General features: G+C 36.6%; 1 protein-coding gene across 1 annotated transcript; it reads left to right on the forward strand.

Moving 5' to 3' along the window:
* Window positions 1-249: 249 nt before the first annotated feature.
* Window positions 250-8778, forward strand: LOC122004281 (peroxisomal acyl-coenzyme A oxidase 1-like). The gene is made up of 8 exons (XM_042559191.1): window positions 250-545; window positions 2092-2200; window positions 4178-4239; window positions 5233-5442; window positions 5654-5741; window positions 5818-5980; window positions 6915-7113; window positions 8509-8778. Exons 1-8 carry the CDS (start codon window positions 402-404, stop codon window positions 8776-8778), a joined length of 1245 nt encoding a protein of 414 aa, XP_042415125.1. The 5' UTR covers window positions 250-401.
* The last annotated feature ends 7710 nt before the right edge of the window (window positions 8779-16488 follow it).

Raw genomic sequence — 16488 nt, forward strand, 5'->3', positions numbered from 1 at the left:
TCCAAAGAATACCTTATTTGAATTGGTCTTAACGCTGAAGCCACGTGGTCTCCGATCTCTTCCATTGGAGCATCTGGAATGCTATTAACGCGTTACGCGTTAATAGCAATATAATATTATATATATATATATATATATATATATATAAATATGTAAGTTTTTAACACCGTTTAATTCCTTTAACGTGTTAAAGAACAGTACATGAACAGTCACGTGGATATTAACGCTGAGTATTAACAGTTGCAGATGGCCTATTTGTCATTGGTTGTCGGTTTGGTCAATGAGAAGGTATATCTATCCTTCGCCCCGTACCAGAGGGGATTCCTAGTACGCTCGGTTTCGTTGTGGGTGAGCGGTGAAGAGAAGGGGAGGAGGAGAAGAAAGATCGTTGGCGGAGGAGAATGGAGGCGTCGGCGGTGGATCATCTCGCGCCCGAGCGGAAGAAAGCCCAATTCGATGTTCAGGCGATGAAGATCGCCTGGGCCGGCTCCAAGAACGCATTCGAAGTCGCCAATCGCATGGCCCACATCGTTGCCAGCGATCCGGTCATTTTTCTACTCCTCCTTTTTGTGTTTCATCGTTCGTTTTTATTTTTTACCTTCCAGATCCACGCCAGTTTTGCCCGTCTATTTGCCTTTTTTTTTTTCCTATTTCTCTTTTCTCTTTTCTCTTTGAAAGCGTTATTATGTATATTTTAAATTTTATTTGAGTTGGTTGAGTAGAATAATTGCTAAAGGAATATTAGAAAGGAAGTGAGATTAGTCCCTTCTTGCTTCGCTCAAATTTCTTTGGAGTGTAGTATGCTGCAAGGATGAAAGCGTAATTGATTATATTTTGAATTCGGAGTGCCAGTTTTCTTTTTTCCAAAGAGTGCTCACATGAAATTCACAAGAAGGTGGTATGGAGCCTAATTCATACACAACCCTCCTGCACCTAGCTTATTCCGGTTGACCATGACTTTAGGGTTTCGTTTTCGTTGTTAGAAGCTAGGTCCTGAGTGGAACATTATTTGCTTTTGTGATTACGGAAGTAAAAGAATGTCAGTAAATGACACCTTTTAGCTATGTATGTCAGAATGAACATGCTATAGGAATAAGAAGTTTACTAATTTGCCTATATATTGTAGAATTTTGTCTTTTTCAACAATATTTTAGGCGTCATTTTACTCAGATTGGAAATCCAACATGAACTTTGGCACTGCTGGATTCAATTTCCTGCATGTCAGTTTCTAAATGAAAATATGAACATTTTCAGCTTGCTTGGAAGCAATTCTGTTTGGAAAATAATCCTAATTCTATATCAGAGCAGAATTTATAAGAATTCTAATCCCAATTCAGGAGAAAAATTATAATTATAATTCCATTTATTTTTTGGGAGTTATTTACTATAAGGTTGTAGAATTGTTTGGTTGCATAAATTACCAAGATTTCTCAAACACAAATCTGAAGAATTTTGATCTGATTTCAAAATCCTAAATTTTTGGGAAAATATATTCTAATTCCTATTTCTTTGTTTGCAAATGATTTGAGGGAAGTAACAACTATGCTATTTGCACTTTTACGAATACCATTGTTACATTAATCATTACTATCAATTTCAGAATGCTTCATAATAGATTCAAGCATCACTATGACCCTGTTAACATGTTAGTAAAACTAAAGGATATATGTGCAGCTATTAAGTCATCATGATATGTGAGAAAAGATGATAACTGTATGTTTAAGTCTTTATGCGTACATTTTTGTTGCTTGAAGGCAGTGTTGGGCTTCTGATCTCATTTTAAATTAAATATAATATACTTTATGATTGGTTATGGCTTAATGTATGTGCAGCTATTAAGTCATCATGATATGTGAGAAAAGATGATAACTGTATGTTTAAGTCTTTATGCGTACATTTTTGTTGCTTGAAGGCAGTGTTGGGCTTCTGATCTCATTTTAAATTAAATATAATTTACTTTTATGTTTGAAGTGTTTACTTTGTTTTACAATAGTCTTTTTAGTTTTTCCATTTTGTACTCTTATGACCATATTATTTAAAAAAATATTTATTTGTAAAACCAATCTTAAGACTTTCTTCTTTTCCATTTAGGTCTTCCGCAAAGACAATAGAACAATGCTTGGCCGTAAGGAATTGTTTAAGAACACACTAAAAAAATCAGCCCATGCTTGGAAGCGAATAAACGAGTTACGCCTTACAGGTATATTTTTTCGCCTTCATTCTAAACTCTTTTTGTTAGAATTCCTTGCATATTACTTTGGACTAAATACAAGCACAACAATGCCCTTGCTCGTCCCAATAACAGGTATATCGAATATTAACAATGATGACATTGCTGTCAGATACATCAATTGGCACATGGACCCGGCAGTAATGGTCAAACACAATAAAAGTCAACTTTCATTCTTTGTAATTTCCTTTACTCTTTCTTCGTCTTTTTATCTTTACTCTGGTCTCTTCTCTCTTCCCTCTTCTTTGTATTTTCTCATCCTCAATCCTACTTTTTGTTCTATCTTGTAACAATAATCACTCCTCTGACTTTGATTGATACCTATCCCTAGCATCACTCTTCATCGATTGGTACTGAAACTGGCATGTGGCTTGGCTCTATTGGTGGTCAAGCACTCTCAAAATTTCAATAGGAACATTTAATGGAATCCATATCTGTATAAAGGGCAGCCTAGTGCATGAATCTTTCACCAATATGGGTCCAGTGAACGGTTTATTGTACGTAGCCTTACCTTGCATTACAAGAGGCTATTTCCGACATTCAAACCTGGGACCTTAGGTCACATGGCAATAACTTTACCTTTGTGTCAAGACTCCCCTTTTGAACCCATATCTGTATGTAGATATAAATTTTGATTGTGTCAAGTTGAACTTCTTATAATTATAATCAACTATTTCTATTTGGTGGCAAGTGAATATGGCAATAATTTTCTAGTTTGTAGTGTACATACATCTGTAAAGCTATTATGAGTTTTGACTGACACGAGGCAAATTGCCCAATTATGTCATGTTTTCTATCATTGATTGGATAGGTGATAAAGAAGCCTTTGGGTACTCTATCATTTGTATCTTAATCTATGTTTAGTGTAATGACATTCTTGGTCATTTGGTCTTTGTCATCAAACCCTATTATTCCCAAAGTCAATTAGTGGGTTACTTGACTTTTGTTCGTTGAGCAATCATTGGCCTTTAGTGTTATTGTTGGATGTTTGATGAACTACATTGTTGATACTTGATATTAGCTCCAGAAAATAAAAAGATGGTACAGCTAGTCCGTGAACAACCAATGGTTGCACTGTTGAAATGGGATGGGTATGATCTTATGATCATTGGGAGGCTTCCTTTGAATTGTTCCAAAGAATTAAATCATCCTATCATGGAATCCCTTGTCTGCTCTCTACGAAATACTCATTTGGTTGAGGACTTCCAAACATGTTATAAACTAAAATATTTTCCTACTGTAACTGGTCAAATTGTTGTTTTTTCAATGAATATTCGATAAGTTTAGAAGTTTCTTATGGAAGTGAAAGAAAAAAGTCAAGTAATGCCTCAGATTTTGAGTAACTATGCTATAAAATTTCATAAAAGAGCAGTGAGGTACTTAATTCTTATTAAGGTTTTACTTGAAATTTGCAGTCTAAACAAGTGACCTCGGTGAGATTTTAATCAGCATGTATACTCTCAAATGACAGCAGACAAGAAGCTATGACAATCAGTCTTCATTCTAAAGTTTCAATATACATGTTGTTTAGTGTGCATGTCAATAGGTTATTAGCATCATACTTTAATCTTCTGAACATGTTTATATGAAACTGCTTTGTTATCCTCCTAAGTGCCCCAAAACAATAGTCAGTCTGCTGAAACCAGGTTGAATCTTCTATCCTTAGGTTTGATTGGACTGTCTCAATGAGGTTGATACATGCCCACTGATAAAATTAGGCAGCATGCCTTTGGAATCCGTGCCTCTTAAATGTATTACTATCCCAGGCATATCTAGCTATAGAAGAAACCATTTCTTGCTAGTACAAGAACAAGTTTAAGTAATAAAACATGGATTCGTCAAGGAAGTAGAACCTTTGGCATGTAATAATTTACCACTTCAAAGGATCCTGCATTATTTTCCTGCTTTTCAGTTTGCTGATAATCATCCACTTTTCTGATGTTGCAGAAGAAGAAGCCTCTATGTTCCGGATCTTCATAGATGAACCTGGATATGGGGATCTCCACTGGGTGAGGACCTTTTTTCCTATTTCTCATATGTCAGATAGTATGAATTCGGCTAGAATTATTTGGAAGGCATGTACTTGCCATTTATTGTTTCATATTCTTGCTAATATCAGTTTTCCCACTTAAAATGCTTTGATGTGTATCATTCTATCTACCATTTACCCACTTTTATTTGTTACTCAATCTACAGCAAGCACTTTTCCATTAAGTAGCATTTGAATAACATGTTAATATGTAGCATTTAGCCAGCCCCACCTAGTGGGATAAGGCTTGGTTGGTTGTTGATAATATGTTAGCATTGCCACGGTTTCATGGTTCAATTTGCATAGCTTTCCTATAATGTAAGTTTTCACCTTTCCAGTTAGTTGTTTGTTTGCATCATCTTCTTACTAACAGTAATTTCTCTCCTTTCTGTATTGTTAATTTCTTGCATATTATTTAGTTGCATTGAAGGGGAGCCTTGGCGCAACGGTAAAGTTTGCCATGTGACCAAAAGGTCACGAGTTCGAATCCTAGAAATAGCCTTTGCAAAAAGCAGGGTAAGGCTGCATACAATGGATCCTTCCCCGAGACCCAGCATGGTGGGAGCTTCGTGCACCGGGCTGCCCTTTTATATTATTTAGTTGCATTAAATAGATACATGAGCCATTTATCATGATACTGGAGTGTTTTCTAGATTAGCCTTCTTCAAGTTTGTAATATTGAAAAAAAATTGAGTTTAGTTGTTTCCTCTTGATATACAGAAAGATTGATCTCAAATGTACCCTTAGAAATTAATCTTTCATGCTTTCTGGCATGTGAATGTCACATTCTGTAGCTTAAGCCAAATAATGATTGGTTTGTCTCTGAGTTTTGTTCTATCAGGTAGCTATTTGCTTTCTTCACATATTTAACTTACAGTATCTTGGCTAATAGGGAAAGTTCATGAAACCATATGTATGATTCACATTTGTTGTCTTCACATTCTTTAACTTATAGTTATTTTTTGGTTAATAGGGAATGTTCGTTCCTGCTATAAAAGGTCAAGGAACTGAGGAACAACAGAAGAAGTGGTTACCACTGGCTTATAAGATGCAAATAATTGGATGCTATGCTCAGACAGAACTTGGTCATGGTTCAAATGTTCAAGGTCTTGAAACAACAGCGACATTTGATCCGAAAATGGATGAATTTGTTATTCACAGCCCTACACTTACTTCAAGCAAAGTAAGTAGCAGTATCAATCTGTGTTCTGAAGATCCAACTTAGATTCACTAATAGATCCCCTGAGACAATAGTGCCTTTTCAAAATCATATAGCTTCATGTATTATTCAACAATAATTTTCTCCATAAAACCAAATTATTTATAAAAATAATTCAGATGAAAATATCCCTAAATGTTTCAATGATAATGACATCCATTTCTTACATGTGCAGTGGTGGCCTGGTGGTCTTGGAAAAGTATCCACCCATGCAGTTGTTTATGCCCGTCTAATCATTGATGGAAAAGACTATGGAATCAATGGTTTAACATTTCCACATGTTTGGAGGATTATTTCAGGGATTTCTGTAGTTGTTTTCTGAATTACTTTGCTTTATAGGTTTCATTGTTCAGTTACGAAGTTTGGATGATCATTCGCCTCTTCCTGGAATCGTTGTTGGTGATATTGGGATGAAATTTGGCAATGGCGCTTACAATACAATGGACAATGGGGTTTTGCAGTTTGATCATGTGCGCATACCACGAAATCAAATGTTGATGCGGTTAGTTAATACCTTTTTTGCATCTAATTATGTACAACATAGCCTTAGTTGTTCAAGCTTGATATATTTTTATTTTCATGCCCATATAGTTAAAGATTGTGATCAAACCTTATGATCTTATAATCCAAACTGTTCTAAACAATCCAAGTCCCAATTAGGATCTAAAGTGGCCTAGGATCTTATGAACCTATGATCCAATCCTATGTTTGACTACATTCCTATGCAGGATTTTTGTCCCAATATATATTTGAATTTAATTAGATATTTACTATAGCAATTTTTCTGTGTCACATTTGAGAATAGTTTCCTTTTAAGTCTTAATCAGAAGAATTATTTTTAATAATTATTATTATCACCCATCTTATAATTATCATTTCCTCTTGTAGAAGTTGATACTTGCTATACAAAGATGGAATACTTTAAGTTTATTTTTCTTTTATAATTTTTTTTACGCTTTAGAACAATAGTCATAAAATATTCATAGTAATACTGTATACAGAAAATTAAAAATATATGATAAATGTTAAATATAATTATAAAATATATAAGTTAATTCTCTTATGATCCTATTTTCCAATCCTATGATCAGGGCCTATGGACCTATTTTCATTCGGAATAGGATCGATCTTGACAAAGTTGGCAAACTTGGTCAAATGTGGATGTTGCTTAAGGCTAATACATGTAATATCTTTTTTCTGCATGCAGTCATATTGACTCTAGATTGGACTAGTGTATTAGTTTAAATGATCATGCCTAATTCTTCACTATGTTTTCTTTGACCCTGCAGAGGGAAGTTTACCTCTCTTATTCTATTTACAGTTTAACATTACTGGAGCAATTGTATGAGTAGTGGTTTTGACTGAGGTATTGTAGATGTGATCTCTGCATTGCTTATCAATGATATTGATTGTTTTTTATTTTCAATATTGTCCAGGGTTTCACAAGTCACAAAGGAAGGGAAGTATGTGCAATCTGACGTCCCAAGGCAGCTTTTATATGGGACAATGGTTTATGTTCGTCAAACAATTGTCTCTGATGCTTCTAAGGCTTTATCTCGAGCTGTGTGCATTGCTGTGAGATATAGTTGTGTTCGTAGGCAATTTGGATCACAAGATGGTTCTCCTGAGACTCAGGTACAATATCAGTACTCTGTGCTACATTGAAAAATATTCTGACATACATATATTAATTTACCACAAGTGTGTTTCCTAACAATTTGGTGGTGTCTTATCCTGCCATTGAGCTTTGGGATGTTTATATTGCGACTGGCTACCTCACCTGACAATAATTATGGTAATATCATTGTTTTACACACAGTCAAACCTCAAGACCGATGTCATGATGTTTTAAATTTTAGGTTAGTTAATAAGGCCTAGCACAACATTCGGTCATTTTCTTCCCTGTGCTTGGTCTGGCATTTGCAGTGTTACACACATATTTATTATACTAAGAACTTAGATTTAATATGGCCATGCTACTTTGATATATTTATATTATATATATAATTATCTAATGCAAAACTCCCTTGATCATGGCTTAATGATGATGATGATGGCATCCTTGATGGCCTTATTGGTTACTATATTAGGAAGGCCTTTGTAACCATAAATAGTGCCTAAATACTGTTAAATTGGATTTCATGTTTGTCTCCTCTGCTTGAAGGTAGGTGTTGCATTAGCATCATAGATAGGATATTAAGGTCTTCTGGGAGATGCCTTCAACAAGGTCGACTGTTGCTCTTTTTGCCAGATTATCTTTAACCCACACATCAAGTTTTTTCACATGTAACTTGTTCCATAACCTTGAAGAAGATGATGATTAAATTTTATGAAATGATAGTTTTCTCACTGACTCCATGAAATGCATTTGATACCACAATGTAGCTTGTATGTGAAGATCTGTGCTTGCATATATACGGGAACTGCCATTATATAATTCCTGAAATCTTCCTTCAAGTTCTTTAGGCTTGGTGACATACTGGACTGGTTCACATTCTGTTCTTATTGTGGTACAAAAGCTTGGACTAACAAAGCTTGTTGTGATTTATAGTCTGATCTGATAATTTGTTCATGGAGTTTTTCTGCTTGACAATTGTACGTTTTTCTAAAATAAGTTGGTATCCTTTTGGATGCAAAATACCTTGAACTGAAGTCTGCTCATAATCCACTTCTGTGAATTTATCTGCATCAATTTTGAATTTGTTAATAATGTACATCACTATCAAAGACAAACTAATGAAATATCTAATTAGTTATTGCCTATAGATATCAAGTAGTTACAGTCACATCTGATTGGTTCAATATAACCATGTCATACTTGAATGCAAGCTAAAGCCAATATGACTTCGGAGAGTGTGGCTTGACATCTAATGTATTTAATTTGGTCTCAGTTATTTTATTTTATGCTAATGTATCTAATGAAGGGAAACTTTGGCACAACAGTAAAGTTGTTGTCGTGTTTAGTCTTTCATCCTCTTGAAAAGGTGTGTTCGTGCAGTTATAAATTCTTATTTAACCTTTCTCTCACAGGTCATTGATTACAAAACTCAGCAAAGCAGACTCTTTCCGCTGCTGGCTTCAGCATATGCTTTTAGGTTTGTTGGTCAATGGTTGAAGTGGCTATATAATGATGTGACAGAGAGACTACGAGCCAATGATTTTTCAACATTGCCTGAGGCTCATGCATGCACTGCTGGTTTGAAATCTTTGACAACCTCTGTGACAGCAGTATGTAAATCTTTAGCATATGTAGTTTTGTGCTATATTCTATTTCAATTCATTCTAGTCTTCACCACCTAATTCTAGACCAGATAGTGTCATGAATTTTGCTTTAGTGTTATTAATGTTTTACTTCCTTTTCATTAATTACAATATTGCTGTTTGCTGTTCAGAGCACCTGGAAAATAGTTATCATATCTAATTTCTCTGATTGTATAATTATTTGGCTGAGGGTGAAGAATAATCTTTACATGTACTTCCAAATCAGTGACGGCTGGTTGCCCTTTTTCTTCATTTATTGTTAGGCAGTAACTTCTATGAGATTAAAAATCATTAGTATTGCATATTTGGATGGAAGATACTTCTATTCCTTCTAGGCGATAATAAACCTTGAGTTTGTAACATATATCATTGTATTAATTATTTTGTGCAGTGAAGGCAGCCCACCATACTATAACTTTGCAACATTCCTTCACATGTAAGGAAGAAATTTTGTGAACTGGATTGGGTTTCAAACATAAGTTATTACTACACCTAATGAATCTCTCTGATATTTATCCTCAGAAATTTTGTTAACTGGGAATTTTTAATGGCTTGGAGAAATCTGAGGATGGGTGACCTCCTGGAAAGTTTTCCAGGGTGCGTGCGAGTGAGGACAAAGCACGCTGAAAGGACCTCCAGTGGTCTGTGGAACTAGTCGTCAACCCGATGGGCAATTCTGGTGGCGTTCCCAGTTCGGTCCGAGTGGGGTCGGGCCGGGGCGTTACACTAACTCTGCATTGCAAGAATTAAACTAAAGAAATTACATCAACTAAAACCTGACTATTGGATGAGACATTTAATCAAACACTTGGGCATGAGTCAATTAAATCATAATGCGTGCAATTTGAAACACAGGAGGTTAAATTAATACAAGCACTTAACATTCAACAATAACAATCCACAAACATAAACCAATGCATAAAGAAATCAACCCAACCAACACATGAAGATCAACCCAAGCTTCAGAAGGAGGTTGAACTACCATAGAGGAGTGAGCTGCCCTCTCCTCTTCTAAACCCAAAGAAGAGAGGGAAGAGGGCTGCCGAAGATGGAGGAAATAGATTCTCCTCTTTTAACCCTAAGAGGAGAGTGGAAGAGGCGGTCGGAAGCGAAGAATCTGCCCTTTCCTCTTCTAACCTGAAGAGGAAAGGGAAGAGGGGCTGTGGAACAAATGCCAAGGAGCTGCCCTCCTCTTCTAACTCGAAGAGGAGATGGTCGGAGCTTGAAGAAGAAGCAATCCGAAAGCTTGGCTTGGGTTGAGAGTGGCGTCGGGAAGAGGTGGATGAGGAAGAAGTAGGGGTGAGCAAAAGTTCGGTTAAACTGAATTAACAGACCGAATCGACCGAAGTAAAAAGTTTGGTTCGGTTAATTTGGAAATTTATTTTTTTAGAAATATCGGTTTAATCGGTTCAATTTTGAAAATCAAAATTTGGTTAAACCGATATTATGAGTTGAACCAAACCGGAATCAACCAAACCAAATCAAACCAAATCGGAATCAAACCGAGCCGATATTATGAGTTGAACCGAACCAAACCTAATCAAACCAAACCAAACCGTAAAATTCGGTTATTTCGGTCGAAAATTGAATTAAGCGAAGTTTTATCGATGTTGGTTTGGTTGGTTCGGAAAAAGTTCGGTAGGTTTGGTTTTCGGTTTAATCGGTTCGGTCTGTTTAGTTTAAACCGATTGCTCACCCCTAGGAAGAAGGTGTGCTTGATGGTAGATGGAGGACATGAGATGGTGAAGAGGACCGACTAGCAGTGGTGGAGCGGAGGTGGTCCGCCGGTTGTTGGCGAGATGGAGAATAAGGCAGTGGAGAAGATGGCATCAAGAGCGTCGGGGCGAAGGTGATGGTGTGTGTCAGCGTCGCGTGAGCCAAAGTAGTGATCCTTTGTTGAGAAACCCATCAAGTGAAGTCCTTGTTCATCCAAGCCTTCATTTTGCCAAGTTGATTTTGAAACCTTCGATAAAGGGTTGTTGAACCAAGCTCTCTATTTGAACCAGCTTCACTTGAACTTGAACCAAGCACCAATTGAACCTCTCCTTAACCCTTGCAATAGGTTCAATTGGTTCAATTCGACTCATGTTCATGGTTCTTCTTTAATTCCCTATAAAATCATGAAATAATATCCAAATTTAGTAAAAAATTATAATGAACTCAAAAATAGATCCTACTCGTAAAACAAGATATAAAACATGATTTAAGCATACGGGAGGATAAAAATACTAAGTATAAGGGTCAAAATAATGCACTAAAATGTTCGTTATCACCTTGCCACTAAGAGTGGGTGCATTAAAGCAAGTGTCCTTGTGCTCGTCTTCTCTACACCATTGATCATCATTCAAGGGCTCATTTGAGAATGGAAATGGTTGGCATTTGCCATCATGGAATATCACTAATTGGCAATGGATGTATAGTTGGTAGTCATTGTAGTGCAATCTTAGTTTGCAGGTTTTGCCAATAGCATCACAATCTCAAAATTAGAGATATTAGATTCATTAGTGAAAGTTAGTGACATTCAATATTCACAACCTAGGATAGGATGGTTATGTTGCTCTTCGCCTCCAATCACCAACCAATGAAGAGACTTCCTAAGTGAAGGGATGATTTCAATAATAAAATCATCACGATCACATCCTAAAGCGTTACAGTCCCAGTATCTAGGCACATAAAGTGGAGTTGGAGATACTGATGTCCTTAAGATCGTAGTGACTTGTTGATAGCATGAAGGACAACCAAGTGACACATCCAATTGTACTCAAGGAGGATTGAATTAGTGGTTCAACAGAAAACTATTAGGATCATGCAAAGTGGCTGTTGAGAAGTTAAAGAGAGAAGGGTGGGGTTCTTTAGTGGGGAGTGATACTCCAAGGAAGACATCAATGCCACACTATCAGTGGGGAAGAAAATGTATTAAGTTGGCGTTTGGCCTTCTAGATCCCAAGTGATTTGGTGGGCATTGATGGCTTGATCTCCATGTCAACCATATCGCCGTAATACCACCCAATTGAGTAAAATTGCATGATGGTACTCCTCGTAGCAGTAGCAAATTTAAATATTTAATATGAATGAAGGTTCACAATGCAAATAATGTTGGAGGATCATTGGTAGGAGAGGGGTGGTGGCTAGGTGAATAGCCTAGGGCATGTCATAACTAGCAAAGCTCGAGGATATCTAAGAAGTACTTTATTAAAGGGGATTTCTTCATTAAATTGTTAAATATCACATGCCAGTTTGGTGGCCCATGATCATCCATCATAATGCAAGTTTCATCCAACAAGAACCTTGGTCTCGGGCTGAAGTGGTAGGGTGTAGCAATCGTGTTTGCACGATTTATGTTTCTCTAATCTGCAAATGAAGCTCTCAAGTGTTTCCTACATCCATCCTTATACAAAGGAAGAGCGAACCACCCTCGGTGACCTTAAAGCATACACTATCCCTAGATGCATCGTTGTAGATGTTGAAGACCACCTAACTAGGGTTGTGCTTTTATAACATCCCTCATCCATATTCCCAATTCATTGAAATCTTTCAATGCACTCTTTGAATTATGAATCGTGAGCTTCCATCTCCCCACTCCCACCACCACCATTGCAACATCCCTCATCCACATTTCCTCTTCATTGATATCTTTCAATGCACTCTTTGATCAATGAATAGCATTTTGAATATTTGAATGCCTAATCGATGGTTCTCTATTGTTACACAAAAGGTGTAGCTTGTCATTATACATAATGACTTCAATTCATATGAAGCCAAACGAAAGGCATGAATCACTATAACCAAATTTCCATCTTCGTTAGACGTCACACTTCTTGTAGTCAGGCACCTTGAAGGGAATTACTGCTCATCTGCTGCTAGTGTTAGATTAGTGTTGGTCTCAGATCCTAGATTACTCTTTCCAAACACTTGTCAACTTTTAAATTATTTACTTTTCTCGTATAATAGACTACTTAAACCATATCAGAAAACCTATACTAATTTAATATATTTTCTTTGAATAATTCATTGTTCTCTTTTGAACCTATGTCAGGATATCTTCAAGTATCCAGGATACTAATACTTGTCATAGATATTGTCACGCGCCGGAGGAGTCTCTACTCGACAAACAGACAACATCACTTCCCTTATGACAACGCATGAAACCTGGATACATAGCCACATGGTTATACAAGTATAATAACTACAGCCTACACCGCTAAAAACATACAGAACCGCGCAGGATAATAAGCAGCTCATACAGCTGAAACAAAAACACAGCGGAAGATATAAGAGCAACCCACATAAACCAAAGACAATAGATTGTGAGTCGGCTCAGCTTACACAACAATCACTAACAACCACAAAAGGAGTCATATGGCTAAACACCAAGTCTGAGTCAAATTATTACAACACTAAGTCTATAAAATCCAAAGAAAATGTGAGTAAAGCATAAAACAAAGTAAAATTCATCCTCAGATATGACGTGGGACCGACAGTCAGGTTCTCCAAGTGACTCATCATCATCTACATGTTACCTGTGGAACATAAAACATACATAGGGGTGATGAGCCCGGGTGACTCAACGGGTAATAGACATGATAGGGCATGGTCAACATAGATCATGGAGATCAAAGTATATAGTCTAGTAGGGAAATAAGAATATAATCATATATGACATAATAAATGCACATACCAGTACCAGTCTAACACACACGGTATAATGATCAGTAAACCACTAGGGATCAACAACTCGTAACACCTATATATATATATAACAGCATATATATGTATGATAAATAAATATGTATGAATCATGTCATAGCTCAATCAAATGCAACAAATCACAAGCATATGCAAATATATCTCTAAAAGATGCACTGCACATTATATGCATATGCACATTTATGCGTCACTTCTACACTCCACTCCAAGCTACCACTACATCCTTATGGCCGAGTGAGCTAGGACTATGACAACTGCTCATGTCTCCAAGCTACCACTACATCAATGTGGCCGAGATGGACAGGATGCAAAGTAACTATCTAGCTACATAGCAAGAGGGTATGCACGACTTCAGCTACCACTAGACATAATGGCCAAGTGGGCACGACAGGACAGTTGCACTCAACTCCAAGCTTCCACTGTCCCTGAGTGGCTGAATGGGCAGCAAAAATGACTGACAAGTAGCTCATACCACAAGGGAGACAATGGTCGTCTGCATGCATATAGTGCAATGATGAACATGATGTAAGTAGTCATGATATAGATGCAACCATCATCAATGCAACAACCCAAATCAACATAAGTACATCCAATATATGATCTGTCTATCACCTAAGTCTATAGGTATGAATAGATCCAACAGGTGTCTATTAAACAACAAAATATAGTAAGTAACAACACCTATAGTACACACCAGACATGTATGCACACTACAACATAGGTATAATCAATATGATGCCTCCAATAGTCACACCAGACACGTGTGCTTACACAATATAGGTATAATCAACATGATTCCTCCAATAGTACACAAGACATGTGTGCACACTCAACATGCAAATGTACCATCAACATGGTATCTCCTATAGTACACACCATTCATGGGTATACTTTACATCATATTCATAATCAATATGTTAACTCGTATAGTGCACACCACACAAGTGTACACACCACATGCATATAATCAGTGAATATGGTATCTCCTATAGTACATATTCTACAGAGTATAGATATCTAAAACTTAGACTGTGTAAGCAATAAATAGATCATCTTAAAAGTCAAGAACGTAAGTATCAAGCATGGATAAATACGAGTAGATTTAAGGTAAAGCAACATAATCCATTAATTAAAAACTATGCACTAAGTTCAATGAACTATAGAGGTCAAGGAAGAAGTACCCTCCTTAATTGTAGATTGAGCTAAACAATCCCTATGTCGAAGTGCTCATCTCGAATTAGAGTCATATAATAAATTGTACAGTTTAGCTAATTCCATCATACATCAATTAGCTAACCAATATCCCAAATCTAATTAGGTAACCTTAATCAAAATGATCATTAGTTAATCCTAATCATTGGTTAACTTCAATTAATCTACTTTATTGATTAAATTAGGGTTAATCACATTATCACCACTAATTAATCCATCCAATCTATCTATTACTTAAAGGTAAATCAACCTATTTTAACAATTCGATTCCAATTAACATCATCAGACTAATGCTACTATAAATCATGGTAATAGATCTACAAAGTTATTCGAAATTAACCAAATTCTATCAACCCAATTCAAAATTCATTCAATCGTTTAATCCATGTCTTAGATCAACTATGCATCATAAATCAATTAATCCAAATCAACCTTAACAGTGTTTAATTAATCAAACTGAACAAAAAGATCTAGTTAGGTAATGAAATCTATTACCTAATTGGAATGTAGCTCCTTACCAGGCAACACGCAGAGACTCCAACAGTCTGATGGTCCACCAATCACCGCCTTCTGGTTACAAAAGAAGGACAAGCAACTACGAAGGCTAAAGCCTGCGAAAATGTTGAGGTTCTAAGGTGTCGGTGGCTATGCACAAGACTCATCCGGCTACATGGTTCGTTGGCAAAAAGGCGGCGACATCGTCAAGTTGGCCTCACACGAAGAGGCGACGACGACACTAGGGCACCGACTTGAAGGTAATCGGAAGAAGAAGAGTGGCTAGCCAACTGTAATAACTGCAGTACCTCACCGGCAAAAGGAGCTGCGCTGTGTGGGCGACGGTGTCGCGAAGGAGATTGGGAGGAAGAACGGGCTCGACATCGGCTGGTGTTGTGCTGAGCCGGGACAGAGGATGGACGGCAATGGTCGAACTTGACACCGACGAAGGAGCGACGACGCCGGTTCTCGTGGTGATCCAATGATGGAGCAGCGGCGAAGACGCGATGGCAAAATCGCGAGAGGGAGAGGGGATCAGGAGAGTGGTTAGCGGAAATGAGAGGAAAAGAAAAGAAACAAGTTTTATAATCACAACTTAGGTTTAATTAATTAAACCCTAAGTTAATTCCTCAATCAACTCCCACTTATATGATTATTCCAATAGGTTTTCTCTTAGCCTAATAAATCTACTCCTAAAAACCTCTCATCCAAGCTTAAAATAAATCCCAAAAAATTTCTAAACAATCCCAAAAAATTCTATAAAGTTATTTCCTCAATTACACTTATTATTTAATTATTGTATCTTACCGATATGGTTGTAAACATTTGCTTATGACTTATAACAGGAAGGCATGGATTGTTTGGTCCTGAATTTATTTTCCTATATTCATGTCCATATTCATTTTCCCTCTAAACTAATGTTTTTTTCAATTAGTTTGGACTTCAATATTTGTCCTAAGTCCTGATAGAAAAGAGGTTGAGTATTGGATTAGGCCTTGATAGCCAACACTAAAATTGTTTAAACAGCAATGTTCATCCATCTTAATTGCAATGAAGAGATAAATTTATGTAGCTTACTCTAAACAGTAGGAACAAATACAATTTGATGATGATGCATCCAACCAACATATTCTTCATCGGGCTCTATGGAAGGATATATCACCATCAATTTTCCAAATAATTAAATATTCTTTTGTTACATTAACCAAGTTTTTGGTCTCTCCTACCTCTTAAATTTTCCACTCTAGTTGATTTCAGTTTGTTTAACTATAGAGTTGTCGGTCTCCCCATATCCAGCATGTAATTCTACCTTTGCTATAATAATTTTTTGTATGG

Source organism: Zingiber officinale, chromosome 7B (assembly GCF_018446385.1).
Source record: "Zingiber officinale cultivar Zhangliang chromosome 7B, Zo_v1.1, whole genome shotgun sequence".
Taxonomy (NCBI): Eukaryota; Viridiplantae; Streptophyta; class Magnoliopsida; order Zingiberales; family Zingiberaceae; genus Zingiber; species Zingiber officinale.

What these genes read in the sequence shown, in the direction of transcription:
- LOC122004281 (XM_042559191.1), top strand. Translation starts at nt 402, where the DNA reads ATGGAGGCGTCGGCGGTGGATCATCTCGCGCCCGAGCGGAAGAAAGCC. An exon ending in GATATGGGGATCTCCACTGG is followed by an intron (nt 4,240 to 5,232) that starts GTGAGGACCTTT and finishes TTTGGTTAATAG; the next exon opens with GGAATGTTCGTTCCTGCTAT. An exon ending in CGAAATCAAATGTTGATGCG is followed by an intron (nt 5,981 to 6,914) that starts GTTAGTTAATAC and finishes AATATTGTCCAG; the next exon opens with GGTTTCACAAGTCACAAAGG.